The sequence below is a fragment of the Sciurus vulgaris genome, assembly GCF_902686455.1.
Source record: "Sciurus vulgaris genome assembly, chromosome: 1".
NCBI lineage: Eukaryota > Metazoa > Chordata > Mammalia > Rodentia > Sciuridae > Sciurus > Sciurus vulgaris.
Genome location: NC_136461.1, coordinates 203,443,620 through 203,470,624, shown reverse-complemented (window position 1 = coordinate 203,470,624; position 27,005 = coordinate 203,443,620). Strand labels below are relative to the sequence as shown.

Here is a 27,005-nt window from a genome sequence, read left to right as displayed (position 1 = left end):
TTTGCTGAGGCTAGCTTTGAACTCATGATCCTCCTGCCTCAACCTCCCAAGTCACTGGGATTACAGCATGTGCCACCATGCCCGGCTCAAATACACATTTAAAGTCAGAGAAAGAGAAGTAAATATTTGTGACTAAAGTGGAGGACTAAATTTGCTAATGTAAATAGACCACGTTTACTATGGCAGTAAATTAGACAATGATTCCCACTTACTCCTCCTCCCTGTTCCCCTCTATATACTTCCCCAGGTGCTGCCCTGTGACCTGTGGTGTTCCCCTCCGTGGACTGTACTTCTTTACCCCAATGACATACAACTTGGACATGCAATGTTCTTTGATCAATGACACATGAGTGGAAATTTCAGAGGCCACTCCTGGGAGTGATGGAGCATGCCTGTGCTCAGGGACTCAGGAGACTGAAGCAGGATGATTGAAAGCTTGAGGCCGGCCTCAGCAACTTAGCAAGGCCCCAAGCAACTTAGTAAGACCCTGTCTCAAAATAAAAATTAAAAGAGTAGCAGATGTTGCTCAGTGGTCAAGCACCCCTGGATTCAATCCCCAGTACCTAGATAAATAAATAAATGTCTTCAATGCCGTTAGTGTTTCTGCCAGCCCTCTTTTCCTCCTCTCTCTGAGTCTCTGAGCCCCATGGGGGCTTTGTTCCTGGAATGATGGCAGAAGGAGAAGAGCTAAAGCCAATTCACAGCCAACCTAGGGCAAAGGTATCAGATTAAAACTGAGTAGCAGGAGTGATGGACAGTGTGCAGTTGTTTAAAATAGGATCGAACCTCATGTAATTATGACCTCTGCCAGGAGAGTTCAGTTTGGCTCTTTCCTATCAGCGATGCTGAGTTGGAAGTCTCAGGACAGTTGGTCAGGCTCAGAAGATGGACATGATATAGGTGAGAGCAGGGAAAACTGGAACAGATAAGGAGCCAGCTGGAACATGCATCTGTGTCCACCACCGAGAGCCATGTTGGTCTCTTCTCATCTCTAAGCCTCGGCCCTGGTTGCCCAGTATGCTCTGAGGAGAAGCTGATGATCTAGCTACAGAGTCAGACCCACTCTTGGACCAGGATTTATGAAGCCAGTGGAAGTGATCCAATAGGGACGGAACTTTGGGCTCAATCCATGCAGTGAGCCAAAGGATCTGTGAAAATGTGCATGAACTGCCACAAAATCTGACCTACATGAACCTCCCAATAATCAGCACAGCCAAGTTGACCCATGACAAAGTCAGCTTGTGGGGAAATAAAAGTTTATTGCTACAAAACACTAAGATTTGTAGGTGGATTTTTACTGTGGCCTAATTGCTGTGATAAAATGGTGAGTTTCCAACTCCTTCCAAATTGTCAGCCCTTCTGGGCTTTGGCCCATGTATCTCCTTCTGGTTCTGATGAAATTCCATGCTCTGTGTGAAAAAGAGCCTAGTCAGGTTAAGAAACAGAAGATCCTATTCTTACACTCCTAAGTGCCTTCTGTGTACTAGACTCCATGCTAATCATAGACACCATAATATCAAACTAGAAAAGCACCATTCCTATGTCCCCAAGGCTTACAGTGGAGCAAGAGAGAACGACATCAATAAAAACTTGGTTCATTAACTGAAATTGTGATGCATGCTCCAAAGGCAAACTTCAGGGAGCTGTGAGAGCTATAACCTGGTGTGGGAGAGTCAGAAAAACTGCCTGAGAAACAGCTATTTAGAAAAGAGATGAAGAGACAAAGGAAACAGCACGTTCCAAGAGCCTGAGATAGGACTATTCTAGGATAAGCTAGAAGAGCTGGAAGTAAGTTTGGTTAAATTCTAGAAAAAAGAGGGAATGAAGTGTGGTATGGGACTGGAAAATTGGTAGAACTATTTTCGCAGAAACTAATAAACCACAGGGATGATTTTGAACTTACTGAGACAGGAGCCATGGCAAGCCGTTGATGGGTTTAATCGGAGGAGTGGCATAATAAAATACTCCTATTGAAAAGACCATTCTGGATGTGACTTGGAAAATGTATTGGAAAGAGGCCAAGTGACATTTGGAATATTAGCCTCAGAGGATACGGTGGGGATGAGAGCATGTCACATTCAGGAGCTTCATAGGGAGTAGTACTGATTTCTCCTAATTGTCCAACATGAACAATTAGACAGAATGGTATACCATCTGATAAAACACAAAGTTCCTGAGGGAGATGAAGCTGGGGTAGACGAAGAAATCATGAGCACATGAGGGATTTTAGTGAGAAGGTCTGTTTATTCATTGGTTATACTATTTAAGAATTGATTAGTTAAATCAGCAATCTATATGGTAATTACCCAGTGTTCTCCAGCATTCTGTCTACCACAGAGCATCCTAAGGAGCAGTCATGCCCAGAGCTGGTTAGAGATGCTTCCAGAAACCTACTTACTTCTACAGGATTCTACAAGATTCCCAGCATATGAAAGCCTCTGAAACACAAGTCTCAGGAGATGTTATCTGAATGAAAGTTTCACCAGGACAAATAATTTTAAGAAATGTTGATATTTTTTCCCCCCAATATCATTTAAAAGCCTATAGAGAGGTCTATTTTTGGAGAACATACTTTTCTAGGATTTTTGCACTTTAATTTGCTATTAAATCTCCCCATACACACATATAACCTCTGTTAATGGTGGAGGGTTGAGCATTCTGTGGAATGTGCTTCTAGAAACACTGAGTTCTAGTATACAGAACAAAGGTTCTGAAGTCACAGCTGCCTGGATTTCCATTCATTTGCTCATCAATTCTACAAATACTAATTGATGACCTGTTATATGGGGTATACTACTCTTGATACAGGGAAAAGAGAAATTAAGGAAAATTACAAAGTTATCTGGCCTTTTAAACGTTATGTTCTAAGTGTTGGTTATTACCAAGAATGAAGTGCAAGTTGAAACACACTAAAGAGGAGCATCAATTCAAGTAAGCCAAGAACAAGGAATGGCATGGACAGCAAGTTAGCATGGAGCTGCTGGGTAAGGAGCTGAGGGAGGTGAGGAAGGAAGCTTTGTGACTTGTAGGGGTCCATTCTGGGGCAGAGGGAACACAGAACTTAAAGATTTGAATTCGAACTAGGAGATGAGCCAGCCTGAGGACACAAGAGCCATGCAGAGTGGCAGGGCTGGATACTAGCCTTTTGCAGTGTGGAGAGGGAGCTGTATTCTCTGCATCTCCATCGGGAGTGGATGACCATCCCACTTGCTTTCTAGGATCCTGGGAAACTTAAATATAGGTCTCTTATGTATAATGCACACTGCAAGACCTAGCTCCTAGAAAATGCTGGAACACATCTGATGGGACTATTATTGCTTCTCAGTTAAGGGTACAAGCAGGAGCTGTCCTACCAGGATTTGAGTCCTCTTGATGGCTTGTGCTGCCTGGGTCATAGTCTACAGAAAGACAGTGTCATGCAACAGAACCTAAAGGGTAAGGGATCCTAAGAACCAATGGATGAAACTGGCTTTTCTGCCAGCCTCCCCAACAGAGGCCTCAGACAAGGACTGGGCTTGCAGAAAACCAGAAGGGGTGCATCCTGCAGGTTTGTGCTGATTCCTTGACTTCCCTCTTCTTTCTTCTCATTTAATTGTTCAAGTCATCCTGTGAAGTACATATTATCACATTTATAGTTGAGAAAATTGCAACTCAAAAAGCTTAAGTCACAAATAGACAGAACAGCAGACAGTTTGAATCTCATTCTGTGTGACTTCAAAACCCACACACTTTCCAGTACCCAAAGTTACCTCAGTGTTCCTGGAATGTATATTCCTTTTATCTCTTCCATATCACAGAAGTGTGGGGACCCACAGACTGTACCAAATTCTTTGGGTTCTACTAAAATGTAAATATAAAATCTAAAATGCTACCCATAGAGTTTATTTATTTCTTAATCCACCTTTGTTAGGTCACTACATCACCACCATAAGAATTTGCATGAACTCATGCTCCTGTTATTTAATGACATTTTGAACTTAATAGCATCAGTGCATTATCAACATAAGTGATTTGGATAAAGGACATAACTTTGCAATACTCAGAACTAAATGTAAAAAAGAGGATGAGCAAGAAGTGTTTCTTCACTGGAAGATTTCCTCATGGTCTTGCAGCTATCGGGGTGACACATTGGCTCAGAAAAGCACCCCTTAGTGACCATAGTGTGTCCAGCTGGCCTCACTTACTCAGGGACTGCAAATCCCCTGCTGCTAGTGCAAGAGACTCTCTAAGATCTTCACCCTGCTCCTCATCATGAATAGCACTGGCAGGAGCCAGGCAGGAAGTGTGACCTCACGCCCTTGCTCTGCCTCTGTTACGCAGGCTGTTTTTAAAAGAAAACAAGAAGGGGTGTGAGGCTGGCTTTCCCCAGGACTACACGTTCCTCCTTCCTAGGCAACAGCGAGGAGAAACAGAGGGCACTGCCTGAGCACCAGACTTCTCTCGCACACTGCGGGAATGTGTGCAGTTGTAGTAGCAGAGGGCACGGAAATCCCTTTATCCAGAGGCTTCTGCACCTGTTGGCAGCCGAAGAACCGCTCAGTCCTCGATTTCTCTGCTATCAACCACAGGGAGCTTCACATTTCCGTAATTATTTTATCATTTATTAACTGGAAGAAGAGATCAGGGACTCCCTCTGGAAGGAACACATATGGACAAATTATTTTTCAGAGCAACATGCATTGCTTGGCTGGAACTGGTAGACAGAGTCTGTTCCTTGAAAGGTTCTAGAGCTGTGACTGAAGTCGTTTTACTGTTACTAATTCTCAGTTAACTGTCAGCGTAGTACCTGTAGATGGCCACTAATATTTTTAAGACATAACAAGACCTTACTTTCTGCTGCAGGGTTTGTTGGCTTAAAAATGAGCTTAATGGGCTGGGGATGCAGCTCAGTGTGAAGCCCTGGGTTCAACTCCCAGTGCCAGGAAAAAAAAAAAAAAAAAAAAAAGTCTAGTGCTTGAAAAATACTAGCATAGGGTACTCTATGCTGGAAAAATTGATGTTATATATTATAATGACCAAAAGTGAAAATAACAAGTGACATACAAATATATTAGATTGTAAACAATATTATTTTATATTATTAACAAGTGAAATTTACAAATGTGCATTTCTTTGATTTAGAGATTTTTCCATGGAATGCTAGAATGTTCTCCTAGCATCCATAAAGAGTTCTATAAGCTGGGTTCTATATTTCCTAACAAAGTTTGTATATAATTTATTAAAATAATCAATGTAGAGCTTGAGAATCACCTGGTTGAGATATTGTGTTGAAGGTACAAAAATAATTCTTTACTAGTTATCATGTTAACTTGGATAACTCGGAAAGAGGTGGTGAGGAATCAGAAAAGAATGTAGTCCTACTCCACAAAGCTATGAGTAGATTGGTATCTACCAATCTCAGTAGATCTATTTGATGAGAGGTAAGTGATCAAAGTTTACATAATTTATACACTTTGATATGTGCTTAATTGGTAATGGACAAAGTAAATTATATACTCACAGGAGCTGAGTTTTGAAATCTTCCCAGTGTTATGTTATTTTTAGTGCAATGTTGCTTATACTACTTAGGAATGTCCAACCTGATATCAGACTGATAACAATTACAAAAAAGGATTGGCCCTTTGTGACTACCTGTCAGTGGCTCAAGTTGTTTGGGTAAAAGACAGACGCCATCCCCCAGCACAGCTGGAAACTTGATAATGAAGTTGATTTGCAGTGGATGCTTTACATTCAAATCCATTTGGAGTTTTCTGGAAGCAGTCACTTTTCAGACTTCCTGATTAAATAACTCACTTTTGTTACTGTATCTGGATGACAAATCAACCTTTGCATGTCTAGCTTTCCCAAATAAAACGGGTCCTTATTTAAAGGAAAAGATGATTCAGTGCCTGGAGACAATGGAAGATAGAATACAAAAATCACTAAGGCAGATACAACCTTACCGAAACCCCACAATCTGTTCTCCTGCTTTCAATCCTATATCTCCGTACTATTTCAGTAAACAAATCTGACTAGTGCAATTAGTAGATGCCATCTGTTTTGGCATCATTTTTCTATTTTTGATATATAGTCCATCTTTTTCCTTTTTTTTTTTTTAAACATCTTTTGCAGAAAATCTGTGAAGTTTGAACAAGCGACCTTCCCAAGATGTACCGAATATCTCAACTGATGTCAACACCAGTAGCAAGTAAATGTAGGAGAACTGCTCTACGCAATTATCTTTTGAACGATTAGACGCCTTTTAGCAATTTCCTTGCTTTGATTTTGCTGATACTTAGACCATTAACCATCTGTCAGTAGCTTTGCTTCTTAAATGCCAGTGTGCGCCACGGTGATGATTTTGACTTCATTTCTTTCCTTGAGAGAAATGTGGTGTTTTTTTTCTTCATAGAAAAAAGTCACTACTTTTTTAGATGCCTGTGCATAAATGTGAAAGGAGGCTGTTTATCAGCTACTATTAAGATGCAAAACTCTCTATAAAAAATGCTGAATGATTTTGATAGCTACTTGCAGAAAATAAGGGCGTTGTTAAAACGGTAGTGGTTTCAAGTTTCTTCCTTCCTCTTGTTGTTTTCTCCCCAAACCTCACTTCTAACCCTCCCTTCACACACCCACGATTTTCTCCTGACAAATCAACCCACCCAATCTGAAAGTCTAAATTCCTTTCTTTGTCTTGGTGATTGTCAGTCACGGAATCAAGTATCTTTGAGCCCGTCTGTTACAAGTATCGACACATCTCTGCACATTATAAAATGCTGTTTGGGAGTTGAGAATATTAATCGGTGGTAACTGTCCCCAAGTGAAGTTGCCAGGCCTGTGATTAAGCTGGACTGAGTGAATGGGTGACTTACTTTTTTTTCTTTTTGAATGAGGAATACTCACAGGCTTCAAACTTTGAAAAATTGCATATTAAAAAACAAAACCAAATGAAACACCTTTATTCTCTCCCCTCACCCCACTAATATCATCTGCTTGCTACTTGAGAGAACTGTCTTAAAACGCACTAAGGAGGGAGAATTGGGGCCAATGACTGAACTCCTCAGATTACGGAGTAAACTACAGTAACTAATTCTTTGGGTGATTGACGTTGGTTTCTTTCACACTCATGCGTGTTATTTACTTCATTATTTTCATAAGCTCATTTTGATGCTAAGGACTTATTATTGCCTAATCTTAAAATAACCTCAAAGGACTGCTGGGTGTAAGAAGGGACAGAGACTAGAAGCCCCTTCTTTCTCTCTTCCCTCCCAGGGAGGCCTGGTGACAAGCTGTGTGGGCTGACTTATGGGATGGCTGGGCTGGTTGAAGTCTTTCTGCTTAGGCTGGTACACCGCTGCTCGTACCTTCTTGACGCCACTGTCAGGATCACGTGTTTTGGTGAGATGCGCTGAGTTCCTCTCCCATTGCGTTGCAGGCTCCTCCAGGTGGGACAGGGAATGCACTGCAGAGTTATCTCCCTTGTGCCTTTTCCCAAGGTAGGCCACGAGACTTCGTGATAAAATCAAGTTCCCTTCCTGCGTATCTTATTTTGTCCTGATTTAAAAATATCATTTGAGCTATCATCTGGGTTTGATATGGTTATATACTTTCTGTTTCATGCACAAACAAAACAAAAACTAATCTGAAGACAGATTCTATTTTTATTTTTTATTTTTTTTAGTGCGAATGTGTAGGCAGATATAAATTGTTTCTTTGTTGAATGGAGAAGCTATATTGAATACTGATGAATGGTTACTTTTTCTCACATCAATGATTTCTCTTTTTTAAAATTTGTTCTGTTTAGATATACATGATAGTAGAGTGTATTTACACATCCATAAAGGTTTCTTAAATATGTCTTCTTAGCTAGTTTTATAAATCCATGTTATTTTACACCAATGTACAAGCTGCTCAAGTTTTATACTCCACTCACACAAGTAGATGCTAACATTTTGTTCAAGTACTGCATAGACTTCTCTTTTTTTGTTCCTTCCCAGAAGTCTAACTTTCCCTTGCATTATGTAAAATGTGCCAATAGTATAAAGGGGCTAGGCACTGATATTAGAACTTGTTCCTTCCTGTACATTACATCTAGGCCTTCTGGTGCCACCAAATGAATCCTCGACGGATGAACAAGCTGGTCTGTGGACAGAACTCATGCTTTTAGAGTCAGATCGACTAGGTCCACCCACATCACAACGCTGCCACATACCAGCTATATAAAATATCCAAGTTATTTGCCCTTCTGTGTCTCATTTTTTTTTTCCTGCTCTACAAGGTGGTTAACGGTGATACTTAAATATAGAGAGATTGTGACAGCAGACATAAAAAATGTGAGTCCAGACCCATGATAAGTGTCCAATAAATAATACCTATCAAAGCAGCATTTCCTTAAGAACTTGGATGCATATATTAATCATGGATAGACTTTTAATTGAAAAAAAAAAAGAAATTCAGTGTGGCATGATGGAGATGAATAGAAGAATGAGACATTTTTTCTGTTCATTGATGTGGGATTAATTATGTGCATTTTTAAAAACCCTCACAGTGTTTGTCCCTCACTAATACCAGTCAGTCTTTGTGCCACCCTAGAAAGACTGAGCTCCAGGCTCTTCCAAGTCCTGGTCAGTCACCTCTCAAGGCAAGGCAGGACTGGGTCTTGGGCAGTTGGGCTAGTTGCTGGGCTTCGTGTAAGGTTGGAGTTCTGAAGCCAACTTGCAGGGACCTTCTAAGAAAACTCAGCTGTTGCAACCACTACAGCAGAATTGAAGAGTTGCATCAAGATCTACGGAGAACTGTGCTACCCCTCAGAGTGTGTGATGTTGGGGGAAGAATCTCTTTCTTACTGTAGTGTGGGTGTTTGGAAGAACAACTCCATTTTGTTTACAATCAAGACAGGGGAGACAAAGTCAAGAGGAATAGAAAGGAGAGACACCCCTAGGGTGAAGGAGACTGCAGGTGACCCACATTCAAGGTTGCAACCTTGGGAGCTAGAAGGCTGATGGAAATGCGAGACAGAAATCTGTAATCTCCTATCTGTCAGTGCATTAGAGACACCCCATTAATTTGTGTGTGTGTGTGTGTGTGTGTGTGTGTGTGTGTGTGTGTGTGTGGTTTGGGGAATGAACCCAGGGTCCCAGGCATGCGAGGGAAGTGCTCTACCACAGAGCTATGTTCCCAGTCCTTTAAAAAAATAGCTTTGAGACAGGGTCTCATTAAGTTGCCCTGTCTGGTCTCAAACTTGGGATCCTTCAGTCTCATCCTCCCTAGAAACTGGGATTATGGGAGTGCTCCAGACTAATTCTTGAGGAGACAAATAGTACAGGAGAAAAAAAAATCACAAGGTAAAATGTTGCAACCAGTGGGCAAACTGGGATCTGGTGAGGGGCAAAGGGGGATTGGAAAACAAAAATTGACAGGCACAGATCTTGAAGATTGGGCTGGGATCAGGTGGAGCCTGCTCTCTAAAGAGTTACTCCAGCAATCTTTATTTATATATGTCTCATTATCAGGTTAAATACTATGCAACCATATTCTTTGTAGTCAGGAGAGTTACAGAAACTAGGACATCCTATGTAGCTTTTCATAGTTGCAACCCACAGTTGCAAAGTGCAATGTTAGGAGTTTGTGTAGTTCTCAAGAAAGTCCATTGTTAAAAGTTGCTATAAGGCAGACAGAAACCAGAGAAGTGGAGCTGGTGAAACACTGTGGTTGTCTAGCATAAGAATTCCTTTCTTCCTGTGAGCTGTGTGCCTGAGATCAAGGTTAGAGCTAATAGGGTTCTTGCACAGAGCCTCCTCATGCAGGGCGTTACTACAGCAGCTAGGCATCCAGTGCCCTTGCATAGGAACATCCCAGGAACTGGGCATGCCACATCCATGAAGGCATCAGAGACCCTTGCTCTCGGTAACTGCTCTTCCGCCCTCCATCACCACACTCAACAGTAGGAGACAAAAGATGTAGATTCTTACACCCACCTCTCCCAATCATAAGTCTGAAGATCTTGAACAATTAACTTATCCTACCAGAGTTTCCATTTTCTAACCTATTAACAAGGGAAACAATAACCAAAATGTACTGATGAGGTAGGTAGGTCAGTGGGCATCTGCAAATCAGCCTCTCCTGGTGTTTCCCAGGCGTCTCTACCAGTACTGTTCAATATTTTCAGTAATGATTTGAAATAGGACATATCAACACCAGGGATAATAGTTTTGAATGACATCATGTAAATACATTAAAATGTCATGGTATGATCAGGGTCCTCCCAAATTCCAAAAGCACAAAACTATGAGGTTGTTCAAATAGGAGGCCACAGATTTAGCTTGCCACCATTCGACTGTGGAAGACGTTGGTGTTAACCTTGTGTGAAATGATGACATGGTGATATTTTATCTTCACAGCAACTCTACAGGTTGGGTTTGGGTGAACCTGGTTGTACAGGTTTGCATTTACAGAAAGCTAAGTCTCAGGGAGTATAAATAATTAGCAAGCGGCAGAATCAGGATTCAAATGCAGGTGTAAACTTAGCTCTATCTAGATGCAAAGACTTTTATTTATTTGTCTTTTTTATATATTGACTTTCTAAGGTGATTGGCTAATTGATCCTAAAGAGTAATTGATCCTAAGATCTGTGGGGTGGATTATGATTTAAGTTATATGGTAGAAAGACTAGAAATTGGCAATCAATTCAGTAGTATGATGATAGGTTGGTGTTGACCATAGAAAAAGAAAGAAAAGAATCAGGCTAACATAACTTGGGTTCCATCATTAAAGGCATGATTCTATAATGAAGGAGGTGACAGTCCCAATCTCCTCCAGACAGACACACCTAAAAGGCTGGGTTCCATGCTGGGCATGATACATGAAAAGACGCTTTAAAAGCTGAAAAATACTCAGGTAATAGCAGTCAAAATGTGATGATGAAGAGATCAAAATCATACTGTGTCATATGTAGCCAAGTTAAATGAACTGGAAAATTTTTAATATGGAAAAAAAGAAAGAAAAACTATGCAGGACACAGAAACTATCTTCCAGAAGCTGAGTGGCTGTTGAGTGGTAGATGGAAGGAAAAGAGACATTATGGTTTCTCAGTTATAGTGAGGAGAGTAAGGATGTGGCACAGGGCACTCAAGTTAAGGGGGCAAAGGGAACTATGAGTTTCCAACACCCCAGAAAGGTTACTTTGCAATTTTTCCATCCAAGAAAAGGGCTCATGTCAAGAGTGAAGGCTCATCATGGGGGAAAATGCTGCTTAGCCAACGTGTTTTCGCCAGTTTAAAATAGGAAGAGGCACTAAATGTGTGGTTCAACGTTGAAACCCAAAAGACCAGAGTGTCGCCTGTGAGGCCGTGGAAGTAACGTACAGATGCCAGTGGGGTGATCTCGCCTCTCTTCCCGGGGCCAGACCCGGCGGCTGTGTGACTGCAAGCACTGCCCACTCAGAGCTTCCTACGCTTCCCCTCCAGCCTTGCCCGCGACTTCCTGGATGGTGGCGGTACCTGGGAATGCTGCTCCGTAGACCCCTTGACGGGCTACCCTCACACCTGTCGCCGCAGCCCCAGACTCCTCACCAATGGCTACTACGTGTGGACAGAGGACAGCTTCCTCTGTGACGAAGATGGCAACGTAACTCTGAACCCCTCCCAGACCACCGTTTCGTACAAGGAGAACTTAGTCAGGTAAGTGGGATTGTTTCGTAAGGGTGTGCTCGAGTCCAGTCCTGACCCAGATGGCTCGTTCCCCCACACCCAGCCACCTTTCACCAGGAGCTCATTATGCTCCAGATTGTGGAAATCAAAGGGCAGTAAGGGACAGGGATGGTGGCCCACTTGAAAACGAGCAGAAGTAAAGGGAAGTGACCCAGGTGCTGGGGTAGGAATCTGTCTGGGTGTGGTGGGAGGCCTGATTCCCTGGGGTACCAGCTGAAGACAAGCATTCTAGAGCTGGTGACAGTGGCCTTGAGTGCCTGAGACGTAAGGTATCAGCTGAAGTAGGCAAGGGAGCTCCCGGGAAGAGAGCACAGAAATGGCATTGGGAGAGACCCAGCACAATCAGGGCAGTGCCGGTAGCTCAGCAGGACCCGCTGAGGTGGGAAGGGAAGGAGCCTGTGGCAAAGCAGACGGGGACACAGAGGTGGGGCTGCGTGGGGAGGGTCCACAGCAGGCTGGGGCCCGTGGGCTTCATTCCCTGTGTGAGGAGGAGCCCCGACGACGGTGTGATTAGTCTCAGAAAGACAGCAGTGATCGCTGCTCAGAGGATGGACTGGGAATCTGAGTGGAGGGCGAGAAGGGGAAAAGCTGAAGGCAGGGTTACCGTGGACTAGAGGGAGTGGGGCAAGGATAAGGGGTGGGGGCATGGACAGGGTGGTGAAGGGGCACGGCCTGGACGCCGTTCAGGTGGGAGTTCTGAAAAGGAAGGGCACTTCATGGAGTGTAGCACTCTGGCATCGTCAGCTGGATGTGAGGTGGCTCTAGTCACCAAAAGCGGAAGCAGCAGAAGGGCGTGTTTGGAGGAAAGAGATGAGTGGATTCACTCTGGACCAGGGAATGTGGGTCCATTTCCTTTTGCTGCAACACGGCCCACATGCTGACCCTATCAGTCAGGTATTGACCCAATCATGCTGTATAACTGATCCAGTGTGAATCCATTCCTCTTCTTCCCTCCAAACACACCCTTCCTTTATTTCTGCTTTTGGTGACTGGTCCCATTACACATCCATCTAATAAAGCCAGAGACCATTTCCTGAAATGGTGAAAACCTTTCCTTTTTTGGAACTCCCACATCAGAACAGTGACAAAATCCTAGCGACACCCAACAGCTAGTACACACGTTGTACCTGGGTTGAGTTTCTGCTCACACTCTGCTGGAAGACCCTAGGGAAATGTAGCCCAGAGGGTGCCCAGGAGAAAGAGCCGAATGATCAGGTCGAAAGCTTATTGCTTCTGCCACAGTGGCTAAGGCAGATGAGTCAGCTGCCCAAGGCTACTTTGAGTTGCTCTCCTCCTCTCTGTCCTCTTGGCCACTGTCTTTCTATAGACCACCATCCTTTCTTGCTAAGGTCTATGCAGTCGGTCACAGCATTCTGAATGCCTTCAGAATTACTCACCTGCGGGACCTCCCTTGACTGCTGCCCAATGGCTTTCTGACATGATGTAGGCACCTCCTTCAGGAGAATTTTACTCCATTTCTTTTGCTCCCAGTTTATCTTGATCATAACAATCAATGTTCGTTGAGTAAATAAATGAAATTAATATCATTTCTTATTTGCTCCATGCTAGACACTGTCCCAACCATTTAAGCATGCAATCTCATTTGATCCCAACACCTGCTCTAGTCTGACATGGATTCTATTATCACCATGTCCATTTTCACATGAGAAACCTAGGTCCAAGTAAGTAACTTCCCCAAGCTCGCAGGATTCCAAAACAGGTTCTCTGACCTGAGAGAACAAGTTTCTAATCACTTGAACTTGCTGATACTGTTTTATCCCTACACTTTGTTCTCAAATTTGATAGGTTTTCATCTCAATAATAGGTGCTAAGTGAACACTTGCTGAGTGAATTAATGAATATATGAATACACAGAAATTTTCTAATTACTACTTAATCAACTTAAGATTATCTCATTTTAGAACCTACAAGAATCTTTCAAATTTGATTCATTTTCACCAAGAAGTTGTTCAATAATCATGAACTCTGTCATTTTTCTCAACTTGCTGTTACCTGAAATAGAGGACAGAGAGAGTTAGCATAAAGCTGAGTTTCTTGACCACAGCCCCATTCCTGCCAGATGTTCCCGAGGACCGAGATCACCCTGGTGAGGAAGCAACAAGACGAGGAATGCTCCAGGCCTGCCATAAGCCACATGCACACGAAGGGAGTACTCAGTTCCAAAGGCCTCTGACGGCAGCTGGAGAGGCCCATGGAGGTGTGGCCTGCGTTAACGGGAGAAGAGTCCCGTTTCCTCTTTGCACAACCGGGCTTTGGTTCAGGTCCTGAGTATTTCTCACCAGGGTGTATGTGACGCAGGGCTCGGCACACCCCAGCTCAGGCAGACAACCAAATGGCTTTGCTCTGTACTTTGAGTGGCCTTTCTGCCCTTGGTCTGGCCCCTTCGAGCCATTCTCTGTGGTCAAGAATCTTTTGTAAATGCAAACCCAAGCAGGTCACAACCCATACTCCCCCTTGACATGCTCCTGAGGTTGATCTCCTGAGGTTGGTTGCATTAAAATTAAATCCTGCCTTGCCCCCAAAATAGACAAGATTCTTCACTCAGGTTTACCTTTCCAGCCATCCTTCCTGGGGTGGCCCAATGAGACCCACTTGTCCTTCAGTGAGCAGGGCAGGCTCTTACAGCCTAGAACTCACCCCACAAAGCCTCCTTCGATTCTCAACCATGAAGCCTTTCCCTGCGCTCTCTCCAGCCTGCCTCTAGGTAATCCTTAAAAGCACATACCCCCTACTGCTTTTGGCCATCTAGACCAGAGACTGTGGAGCCAGACTGTCCACTTGATAGCTGAATGACCTCCGTTGAGTAACTTAACCTCTCTAGGGCTGTTTCCTGATTGCAAAAATGGGGTAATCATAGTGCCCACCTCATAAGACTGCTTGAGAGTAACCTGAGTATCCAGTAAAGCACTGAGAAGCTTACCTGAACAGATGGGGCTCTTGGAAAGAACCAGCTAGACCTGCGTTATTCTCCTCTCAGAGCAGACTGTGACCTTTGTGTACACATGGCTTTGTCTTTATCTCATATCCTTGACATTGATCCAAGGACTTGGCACATGGTAGAGTTTTAGTTAATTTGTATAGAATTAATGGAGTGACCAGACTTAAGCTATAGACACATATTCTGTGCATAGTCCCTCCACAGGAAGCTGTTTCACACCCAAGGTGACTGCCGTTCACTGTTCAGCAGGCCACTTTTCTTTCTTCCCAGAATATTCAGGAAGAAGAGGAGAGTTCGCCGTTCCCTTCCTTCTCTCTTCAGCCTCAGTGCCTCCCAATCCTGGCTGTGCGGAAGCGTCTTGGGTGACGCTGATGCTTGCCCCGATGAGGACATCTGGCTGGAGGGTGCCAGAAGGCCGGATGTACACCACTGCAGTGGAGATGGTGAGTCTGAGTCTTGCTTTCCAGAGAGAGGTGTCATCCAAATGGGTAGTGGCAGCCATGTCCAGGCCAATGTCAGATCAGATCCAGAGGTGAGAATGCTTTGGATAGAGCACCACTCAAATTCTCTCTGCAGGACTCATGTGATTGAAATGCGTTGGTGTCCCTGAGGCATTTGAGGCATTACATTTACCAAATGTAAATGTGTGGAGTAGTAAGTTGATAATGCTCAGGAAATACTTGCACTTTTCTGAAACGTCTTTTCCTGTTTGGGATATGGGTGGAGGATTGAAACTAGAGTCAGATTTAAAAGACCTTTGTCAGAGAAAGTGTACTAGGTTCAGGATTCAAGTCTCAGTCTGGGCACATTGGGATAGTTGCTTTGCTACATCTCAATATCTTCATTGAGACACAAGATATACATGTATGTGTATACATATGTATGTATTTCTCTCAAAAAAGATAACATCACATGTAACATTAATTGCATATATTACATAATATAAACATATATAAATATATGCTTATGTATACATACATACAAACCAAATGTATAACTACAATGATGTAAAACTCAAAGCGTATTTTCTCATTTATTCACTCACCTGTCAAACTTCCTGATTACCTGCTCTGTTGGCAGCCATCATACTAAGCATGCATTCTTCAAAGCTGAATAAGACGTGACGCTAACCTTGGGAAACTCTTGGTTGAAGATAGGAAGGTAGATATGTTTGCAAATAATTGCAGTATGACGCCTTTGACACTGTAGCAGATTCATGAGCAATGTGCAGAGATAATGTCTGAGGGTGAGCCAGGGAAGGTGACATTAGCTTGGCCTGGAGGAGACTGGAGGGTCTCAGGGCAGGCATCGTCCTAGCGGGCATTTGGAGATGCATGGGCTTGCCTGGTGGAGATGAGCTGGAAGGATATTCCCAACTTCCCCATCCATCTTCCAGATTGCTGGGAGGATGGACTTCCCAAGACAAGTATGTGACCCTGTCTTTCTTTCTTAATATACAATTTCTTTCAATATTTCATACTTCCCAACCAGAACTGGATTAATTTGTAGGGTCCAGTACAAAATAAAATTCAGAGCCTCTCGTTAGTAAAAGTTGAAGAGTTTCGAATGTTGAGGGCAGCGTGTTAACCAAGGGTGGGGCCCTTCCAGGCATGGGCCCTCTGCTTTCACACTTCTGCCACGCCCACAGCCCTGTCCGTCTTCAACTTCCTCTTCCTTCCCTTCCCTGCATGTCACTTGGACTACTGTCTTCTGGGTTTCCCATTGGACCTCGATCTTCCTGTCACTGTTCTCAGGTTGCTTACTCTACTGGAATCCATTCCTTCATTCATTGGAAGATTTTATTGAGGGCCAACTATGTGGCAGACTCCATCTACATACTGGACAGAGGGGTGACAGAAACAGACAAAATTACTTATTCTCATGGAACTTGCATTTAGGCGGGGGCACGGGGAGATGGACAATAAATAAATTACACAGCATGTTAAGAAATATGTGCGTGGATGAAGAACAACCCAGATTGAGGTGATGGAGCTTGCAGGCTGAAATAAGGTGGCCAGGGAAGGCCTTCAGTTGGCAAAGCCTCTGAGCAGGTATCTAGAGAGGAGGAATCCAGGGGAGAGAAGAGTGTGTGCGGAAGCTCTGGGCCAGGAAGCTGCTGGGTGGGGACTGGGAGGGGAGGGAAGTGTGTGTGTCCCAGCGCAAGTAGGGAAGCCAGGAGAGCCAAGAGGCCACGTCCAAGGCTTGGCCAAGCAAGCTGAGATGCCCCTGGGGATTTTGATGGAGAAATAACATGTTTCAAGTTACATTTTGACAAGATAACTCTGGCTACCCTGTTCAGATTAGATGTCAAGTGTGAGAGACAGAACAAGGAAACTGGTGAGGCTCGGAGTAATTTCTGGTGGGGATGATGAGATCTTGAACTAAGATGACCACAGGGTAGGGTAATAAGGGTTGGGATTCTGGACGTATTTCAAAGACAGAGCCAATTGAATTTGATGACATGGGCTATGAAAGGAAGAGAGAAGTCAAAGGATTGTTATAGGCTGAGCATTTTACAGTCTGTCCAGCTTAAATATATTACCTTGTTTACATATACCATCTTGTTAAAACATCCCCCAGTCCCTTAAGAAGTAGGTCACATTATCATATTTACTATAATTAGGATGAAATTGAGGTTCAGGGTTAAGTAAACTGCCCAAGTTCATTTAGCTTATAAATATCAGAGTTGGAATTCAATCAAGGTCTGCTTAGTTTAAAAGTCCAGGTTTTGCTTTTTGCCAAGAAGTGTTTTACCCTCCTTCCCAAGGTAAATCCAGCAAGTAAATTGTAGCCCAGGCTCAAATAACAAGCAAGTTGAGTCATATAATACAATTGTAAATAATTTAAGTGTACCATCATTGCTTACTACCTTATTCCTGGACATGCAGTTCAAAAATTACATTTTCTTTAAAAAATTTAATTTACAGTGATTATAGGCTCATACAAAGTTGCAAAAAAAAAAAAAAAAAATAGTGTAGAGAGTTCCTGTGTACCATTCATCAAGTTTCACCCACTGGTAACAATTTATACAACTACAGAATATTATCAGAACCAGGAACTTGACATTGACATAATACCATGAAGATTCCACCAGATTTTACAAGAACTTGTGAGTCTGTTTGCATGTAATATCTGATGCATTTTAAAAATAAAATGAGAGCTTATTAAATGAAGAAACAATTCCATAACATTACCAAATGATTAATTAGGTCAAAGGCATTCTATCTAAAAAGGAGGTACATTCAGGCAAAGAAGAAAAGAAAGAGGTAGAGATATAGGGAATGAACATGGAAAGAGACTGAATGGTTAAAGAACCTTCAGCACATTCTGAGGACTTGGGATTGATCTAACTAATTGAAGATAGATTTGAAGGATCTTAAGCAGGTTGGCAGCCATCAGATATGGATTTTCAGTTACCTTCTCAGTGTCATGCAGCGAAATAGGAGGAGGAGTAAACAGTGGGAATCGGAAGCAACTGACACCGACCAGCACAATAAGAAAGTGGGTCTGGAAATAGAGCAGGGAAAGATTTAAGGAAAGATTTAAGATTTAAGGAAACCCTTAAATCTTAAGGAGATTTAAGGAGAATTAAAATGTTGGTGACAGATTATATGTGGTGGTGAGAAAGTGGGAGAAGGTAAAGAAAACTGACGTATTGACTTTGGTGGGCTCGCCCCTGGCTGGAAGACAGTAGGCAGGGCGATGAGGAGGGCGTTTTGAGCTGGACAGACCTGGGTTCAAGTCCTGGAACCATCTCTTTCTACTTAAGTATTCTTGGTCAAGTTAAAAAAAAAAAAAAGAACCTCTTGGAGCCTCCATTTCTTCATATATCAAAGAAGAAAATTACTAGCATATAGAATTGTCATGGGATGAAATGCAACAACTCATATGAAGTATCATATTAGCACAGGGGCTGCCATTCTGTTCAATGTGTACAAGCTCTGAAAGAAGGGAGGGCTGAGGTGAGGAAAAGATACGATGAATTCCACTTCACAAGGGCTGAATCTGATGTAGTTCAGGGACATAGAAAGATACCCAGTCAAGGTCTAGAAATGTGAGAAACATTCAGGAGTAGGAAAGGATCTGAGATAGTGGGTTCAAAGTCAACCTGAGAAGCAGTACAGGTCTCCAGAACAGTGGCATCTCCCTAGGAAACCAAGTGCATGAACAGAGAGGAGAATTAAGGAAACAATTCAGAGTCATGAGTACTGGGGACCAGCACCACCCGGCAGACCGACATGGGGGATATTACCATTTCCTGGGAAACCCAAGGGGGAGCTACTGTTCTGATCCCCAGAGGAGGAGGCTGAGGCAGATTCATGCTTCTCATGAGGCCACACAACTTGGAAGGAACGTGGCCAGACTCCACCTTAGCATGTGAGCGTGTGCTCCTAAGGACTGAGACTCACTGGGGAGAGTCACGAGTCAAGAACCAGAGGAGCATGGTGCTCCCTGGAATGTAAAGAAATGGCTAATGACAGTCTGAGAAGCTATCATTCCAACTGTTCTGTGGCCTACAAGAGGCCTCTGGTGAATGAGTTACCTACTAAATCTTCACTCAGAAGGCAAAGGAGAGGTTGCCTTGCCAACTGTTGGTGTCCCTGAAAAATTGTCACAAGCACCTTGAGTAATGAGAGGCTTTCATTACTTTTTAATTGCGACATAACTCACATCCTATAAAATTACCATTTTAATGTATACAATTCACTGAATTTTTTAGTATCATCTCAAGATAGTTTATGCAGCCATGACCACCTTCTAATTCCAGAACATTTTCCTCACCCCCAAAGAGAAACCACATACTCTCTAGGAGTCACACCCCATTCCCTACCAGCCCCTGACAGTCACTGACCTACTTTCTGTCTCTATGGATTTGTCTATTTCAGACTATCATTATTCTTTTTAAATTTTATTTTTGAATAGCTGACAAAAATTGCATGTATTACTGTGGACAATGTGATCTTTTGTATACATATATGTGAAAGGGCGATATCAAGCTAGTTAACATATCTATCACCTCACACAGTCGTGAGAGCATGCCAGAGCTATTCTCTAGCAATTTTTAAGCATATGTTACATCATTATTAACTGTAGTCACCATGCTGTGCAATAGCCCTACAGACCTGATCTGATCCCCTCTGATGGAAACTTTGTACCTTTGCCAGCATCTCCCCAGCCCCCATGCACACCCTCTCGTTCTCTTTGAAGGTTCCCTCTTCTCCTCACTGGTTAGCACTGTGGCCAAGATGGCGGGCTTATGCTGACCTTCCATTTATCTTTGCCAGTTTCCATCCTTGGGTTCTAGCCTACTTCTCTGAAGCTCAGATCTTTTCTCAGATCTAAAGCAAAGTTCCCCAAAGTGTGGGTGGGATGGGAAATGCCTCTAGGACTCAGCAGGAGTGAACATTGAGTTATATAGCAAGAAGCAGTGGTCCCTCTTTTGATAATCTTCAGAGAACCCAGGAAACCTGCTCAATCCAGAGTCCTGGTAGCTTTGGGATTCTCAAACTTACTATTTTTCTCTTTTAAAAAGTTCTTTTCAACAAAAAACAGGCTCAGAGCTTTTCCTCCATTGGCACAAATTAAATAACACTACATTTTCATTGCACTTATTTTCACATTTATTTTCTCTTTAGGACATTTACGTAATTGATATAAAGTCACCTTTAAAATAAAAGCAAAAAATGATACAAATTGAAGACAATATTAAGTAACTAAAAGCAAGAAGCTTCTGGGATATTGTCCAAAATCTGGGCAATGATGCCTGATGACCAAAGTCTGGGAATCTCTGTTCCAAAGGCAGTATTTCACATGTTCAGAAATTAACATCTAGTTTTCCCATAGTTGCCTGTTCAAAATATGTCCAAACAATTTTAAAGCAGTTGGGCCACAGCAGTCCTGCACGTGCATGAGGTATCTTATTAAAATTCTCATGGTTGCCAAATATCTTCTAAATATAACACACCCAACCACCCCGCTCCACAATCAGTAATGAGTCAACCTGGTGCACACAGGACTTTGAAATCTCTCATCTCCGCTGTCAGCTGTAATCAAATTTCCCCCAGACTTCTTGTTTTCTGGATTTACACCAGGCCCTGTGACTTTTATCAGCAATTTTCTTTTCTCTGGAAATATAGCCTAGCTACAAGACTCCAGAAGAATTCAAAATTAAGTTGTTTTTCTGTTTTCTCTTTCTGCAATGGATGCAATCAAACACTACTTCCCCTGATTTTCTGTTGCTTCATTTTCCAGACGAGAGAGGATTTTTTTTTCTTTTTTGCCTATTCCATTTGTCCTCAGCTCACCCCTTCCCCAGCTGTGTTGAGACACCTTTTCTCATTAGTTGCAATTCATTCTTCAGCCGTGGTGCTTTGCAGCTCCCCAGACCCCAATACTGCAATTCGGGATGTGTTCCCAGTCTGTGAGTCATCCTGAAAGAACAGAGAATTCACACAGGGAGGACTGAATGGGACCTTCCTCTGGTTTTATTTTCACCCACTCTAGGATAGGCAAAATGGTTGAAGCAAGTCACCTAGCTGAGGCTCTTCTCTAAAACTAACACCCTCCCACAAATAACTGTGTGCATACGTGTGTGTGCATTTGGCAAGAACTTGATGTGAGATATATCCTTTTAGCAAACCCCAGGCCCCACATTGCACATAGTAGCTCTGAAAAATCCATTAATGTAACTGAAACTACCGTTTGCCAGCAGTTCCACATTCCCCAACCCTCACCCCACTCCAGACCCTGGAAACCACTCTTGTATTCTCTGCTTCAGGATCCTCATAGGATGGGCTATAGGGTCTGTCCTTCTGTGACTGACTGATTTTACTTAGCTTACTGTCTTCTAGGTGCATACACATTGCTGCAAATGGCAGGACTGCCTTCTTTATGCAAGGCTAAATAACATCCCACATTTTCTTTACCCATTCATCTGTGGGTGGACACTTGGGTTGTTTCCACTCTTGGCCATTAGGGCTAGTGCTGGGTAGAATGGTGGGAGGAAACCTGTGGGGTTGGCAGGAATCCCTCAGCCCCAAAGCCCCAGCTCACTGCCTCTGTACTCATGCTGAGCAGGCACCCTAGTGGAGTCAGGCCCCAGCCTGGTTGAGGAGGCCATTCTGCTTCCCCAAAACCTCAGTCACAGGTCAGCCTCAGCCTTTGCAGGGGAGAAAACAAACCCACTGTCTCTGATCCCTGTAGCCAACTGTAACAGCCTCAGGTTCTGTTTTGGCTAAGGTCCTAGGTCTCACGTCCCACCTCAGGAGCAACCTCCATCCATGAACAAACCCTACGGAGGGCCAACTATGAGCTGGTACTGATTGCTCTTGTCTGGGGCAGCTGTGGTGAACTTTTCCACATGAAGTGTTAGTCTAGTTGGGGACACAAACCTTAACCAAATCCACACCAATTACACATTCTACAGTCTGAGTTTACAGGATGATTTATAAAGTTATGAGTAACGATTTACCCCACCAAGGCAGAGAGCGGGTGTTTGGACAAGAGTGAGGGAAAGAGACAGGCTCCCCACCCGTCAGGGCTACCCAGAGTTGTTGGTAGCTCTAGTGATCAAGACACCTGTGCATTTAGGCCTGGGCTCCCCTCGGCAGGCTTTCGGCCTCAGTGTTACCGATATTTTGGGTCAGATCATTCTCGGCCTGGCAGCCGTCCTGCAAACCAAACTGGTTAGCAGCATCCCTGGCTCTGCTCCCTAGACACCAGTTGCAATCCCCACATCCCAAGTGACATCAATCAAACATGTCCTGGGATGTAAGAAAAACTTGTCTGAGAATAGAAAGCCCTCACTGAGAACCCCTGTTATATGGAGGACCCCAAGAGTCTCTTGGTGGTCCCCACTCGCTCAGTCCCCAGAACAGGAAGTGGGCATCTCTCAGATCTCACTGCTGAGAGAGCATCTTATCACGCAGAACTCCTCATGCTCATTCTTCTCTAATGACTTCAGCCTCCCACAGAACACGTTAGCTCCCAAGTGTGACATGCGGCCCCTCAGGATTTGATCTTGGCTTAGTGGTCCAGTCAGCGTCATCTCCCAGGATTCCCCAGGCACATGCTCTTGTCTGGTCACCTAGGACTTGCTCTCTAGGAACCCTCCACATCTCTTCTTTCCTCTGCTGTCCCCTCCCTGCCTGACCTTCCTACTGTCAAGTTTCCACTTTAGGACCAAGCTGGTCAAGCTCCCTGGCTTTCCCCAGGCAGACTCCGACACTGCTTCCTAGACTTGCCCTGGATAACCCATGCCAGCCTTCACCCTAGCAGCCACCTCCTTACATCCTGGTTGTATGTCTTTTCTTCTCCAGACCATGACCAGGGTCCTGGTACAGAGTGATTTATGCAGTGTAGACAATATCACACTGAATAAGTAAGTAGATCTTCCCATTCTGTGTCCGTGAAACTTTCGTCCCCTCTGCTCTTGTGGCACTGTTGGGGATCCTCTGACTTGGGGTCTCCTCTGGGCTGTCTTTGGTGGCCTGCCCCTGTCCTTCCTCCCAGTTGGTGTCTTTCTTTAGTCATTTTATGCTCCATACATCCCAGGACAGTAATCAAAGCAGAGAATCCTGGCTATTTATTAGCCAGGGTTGCTCAGATTGCTCAGATTATTCCTCTTGAAGTTTCTACTGGGTGGCAAAAATAACCTTGATTTTATTTCTTCTCTGCTCCTCTGTTGTCCTTGTCTCCAAATGCATCTTGGGAGCTGTAGCATGGGGACATGTTCCCCACCACCTATCATATGTGTCTTTCCTGGAGACTCTTCTGCTCTGCATAGTCAGCTCTGCAGTGGGCCAGGTGGTAGAGGACACAGTCCTGTCCATGCCCTACAGTGCTTTCTTCCACAGGATGCTAAGTAAAACTAACTAACTAAATAAAAAGTAAACTGCTAATGGGTTGAAGAGGGATGAGGGGAGTGGCGGGGGGACTGGGGATTGAATTGGAGGGGTGTGCTCCATGCTTTTGGGATTATGTCAGGGTGTATCCTGGGGTTGCACGTAACTAAAATAAATAAATAAGTGAAAATGAAAAGGACACCTTGTCATACAGTGAGGTCGGGGGAATAAAGCAACCATGTGGCACAGGCCTAGAAATGTCTGAGAGTGATTCCCTGCAGATTTGTTCAAAATTTTTAAAAAAATCCCTTTCCTTAGGTTCAGCAATAAGCTCCCCTCCACCCTTCCTGTCTTTTTCATAGAATGATAAATTATTGAGGCTCCCTTCCACCTTGAAACATCCTTTGACTATCACCCAGCACCCCTCTATCCCCACCATGGAGTTGACCATCCCATCAAGTCATGTAACTAGTGACCATATCTAGTATGATGCCTGTTAATAGTAAAATCTTCGATTCTCTCCTTCTTTACTATAGTTTAAGATGTTGGCATTTTTATTGTCTCATCCAATTATCACAAAGATAGTGAAAAGTAGAAGTCAATGTCCTACTTTATAGATGAGGAAACTTGGGATCAGAAAACCCAGGTAACATGCCATGTGTTACTTGCATGAAGACTCAGGTTCCAGTCTTCCTGAAGCCCAAGTCCTGGACATTCCCACTAAAACTCACTTTTTTTCTTCTTAGTAAAGGACATTGGTTTGCATTGTTCCCTGTCTGAGAAGCACTGTCCTCCTTCCCACTGTCCCACTTCCCACCAGCAACTCTAACGTGCACAAACACCACCTGGGATTCTCTGCCTTTGGGGAACTCTGTCTTCTCCCTGTATCCCTCCCATCCACCTGAGTGCCCTCCAGCATTTGGGTTGGCAAATATGTATACAGTTGGTTTGAGTTATTCCGTAGTCATAAAACCAAGTCATATGGGCCACAGAAATAATTCTCTTTTTTTGATGAAAATAAAAAATAAGTAGATACTATAGTTAGAAATTTATAGGTATACTTCAGCATCTCCCCAGGGTAAAATAAATTAGCACAATGTCCCCAGATACCACACCCACTGTTCTAAACTGAAAATCAGGCAGTAATCTCCTGGGTGCCCCGTTGTCTTCTCCCCTAGGGCACTCTTTCTGCATCATGGTATATGTTTTCCCTGCCCCTGGGAGAGGACTTCCTGGTGTACTTGTAATTTTGGCTTGTGAGCTCATCTCCCCTGGGCTTTCTCTGAGGGAAGCTGTGGAGTTTGGGCGGAGAGCATTCTAAAGTGAGCTTTTACATTGGCTCCTGGCACACATCACAGGACATGTACCAGTCAAGACTGTGTTTAAATGTTGACTTCTCAATATAAATTTGAACTTGAAAACCACTTGTTTATACGATCTTTGGGGAGACAGCTTCCTCTGACTCGCTGCCTCGACCCAAGGAGATGAGAGGCCAAGTCCTCTCTCTGAACTTTAAGTGACTTTTGTTCTTTTTTTCTTAGCCTCCCCTTTCATTGGGGAAATAGACTCAAGTTCTTATAAGAATTCAGTTCTAATTTGATGTCTCCCTTTACACCGAGGCCTTTTCTCTGTTCCTATGGTGTCATTGAAACTGTAGACCTTTGGCTGCTGGAAGCCCCTGTCCCCCAGGGCAGTCTCAGCCATAACTGCTCAGAGCTCTGGAGATCCTTGCCTTGGCCTCTGGGAATGTACCATTCATTTGAGCTCAGTCGTAGAGTTTAAAAAATGTCTGTTGGATAAGTGCCATCTTTGAAGACATCAGCTCAGGAAACACCTGCGTCCCAGGCAGGGCTTCTGCCTGCTCTTGGTGAGAGGTTTTGCATTCAAGTCAATGAGCTCTACGCTGGCTCCAATTTTTACTCAAGGTCACAGAAGTAAAGTTAAGCCCTGGGTGGGCATCGCCAGACCACCAACGAGAGTACCAAGGGAATTCCTGGGCACATTTATGCCAGATGAATCGAGGAGACTCGTGAGTCAGGTGTGGTGCTGACTTTCTGTGAAGTGGAAGGACATTCCTAAGGCGGTCTTCCTGAAGGAAGCTCTGGATTCAGGCAATTTTGGACCCTGTAACCCCAGACTCAAATTCGCCATCAACAATGGCATATCCTTCCTTAATACCCTAATGTTGAAGACACCAATCGTTATTAGGAGTTATCTTAGCATGTTTGAAACATTATGCTATATGATGTTGAGATGAATTTGACTCTTTTTGAAGTAATGCTAGGCTAATTTTAGGGCTGGTAAAATGTATTTATGTGTGGATCATTGTGGAAGAGAATGGGCATGTGTTCTTGAAACTATGTTTGCATTAAATAACCTCTTAGAAGAAAAATTCGAACACATTTTTATACAGCATCTGACCCAGCATGTCAATATATTTCATGGCGGGAGGTTGTCCTTTGTCTCACCTTCCTCCTACCAGAGTCCAAGGCACATGAGGACAGAGATGACATCTGCCTAATCCTCTGTTGTTTCCCAGCAGCTTTGTCAGTTTTGAATATATAATAACATTGTATAAATGCCAAACGAGCGATTTAGAAGAAGGAGTCAGCCCCACTATGAAGTTTAATGCTACAAACACACGTGGCCCATGTGGCCACCAGGCTCCTTCAAATCTACCCATTCGATGCCCATCATCACTCAGGAATTATGGGTGGGATTTCCTGTCTCCTATACATGGTCTTTGGATAGCATTCCATGCTTTCTTCCAGGGCCACCTGGATTTCCTCATATATCAAGCCTCACCTTGTTTTACCTACATAAAAATGCTGCCTCCCTATGTGTAACTCAGGATCATCCACTGCCTGCACCATGAGTTCCTGCCTGCTCAGGCTCCCCTGGGTCACTCTGTTCTGACCACATTGCAATCAGTTTCCTTTACCAAATGTTTATGCCTCTGGCCTTGCTTATTTTGGCACTGAAGCCTCTTCAGGTTCAAGGAGGAGGACCACTTAGGAAGCCACTTGATCCAGAAGCCTTCTATCCTACTCCAGCAGTGCATCAGGTTACGATTGTTATGAACCATGCATGGAGAAGCCACTGAACACACACACACACACACACACACACTCTGAGCCCATCTGCCTTTCCAGGAGGGGATTTTGACTGTTCTTCTCTGACTGACAACTGGAACCCAAAGAAGCCAAATGCAGCTTCTGTAAGAGCCTCCTCTTCCAGCCAGACCACATCTCGGCCTCCTGGAGGAAGCTCCCAGGACTCTCCTCAGTCCCCGGGGAAAGCCCCTGGATGTTTCCAAGAGAACATTGCAGATCATTCACGTGAGTATTTTATTCATTTATTTATTCATTTATCTATTTTCCCATTCCCAAAGAATTTTTCCTTTCAGGGCCTGAGGATAGCAGAGAGTAACTGATGTGCTCCTGGGAATTGTTATACCCCCATGTGAGGAGGGGAGGACCTGGGCCGGGGCAGAGCCTGTGTGACATGTTCACGCGG

General features: G+C 43.8%; 1 protein-coding gene across 5 annotated transcripts in view; it reads left to right on the top strand.

Moving 5' to 3' along the window:
• Positions 1-4,291: 4,291 nt before the first annotated feature.
• TMEM71 (transmembrane protein 71) overlaps positions 4,292-27,005 on the top strand; it is a gene marked incomplete at its 3' end in the record, with an annotated part of 38,791 nt that continues 16,077 nt past the window's right edge. The window contains exons 1-6 of one of the 5 annotated variants that reach the window (XM_079148755.1): positions 4,292-4,584; positions 6,112-6,187; positions 7,415-7,475; positions 11,445-11,657; positions 14,917-15,089; positions 26,642-26,827. In XM_079148755.1, coding sequence (XP_079004881.1) covers positions 6,148-6,187; positions 7,415-7,475; positions 11,445-11,657; positions 14,917-15,089; positions 26,642-26,827 — 673 coding nt within the window. In that variant the 5' untranslated portion in view covers positions 4,292-4,584; positions 6,112-6,147. Of the gene's footprint in view, positions 4,585-6,111; positions 6,194-7,414; positions 7,476-11,444; positions 11,658-14,916; positions 15,090-26,641; positions 26,828-27,005 lie in introns of all 5 variants that reach the window. The other 4 variants (XR_013765337.1, XM_079148754.1, XM_079148757.1 and 1 more) reach the window with 4 other exon arrangements.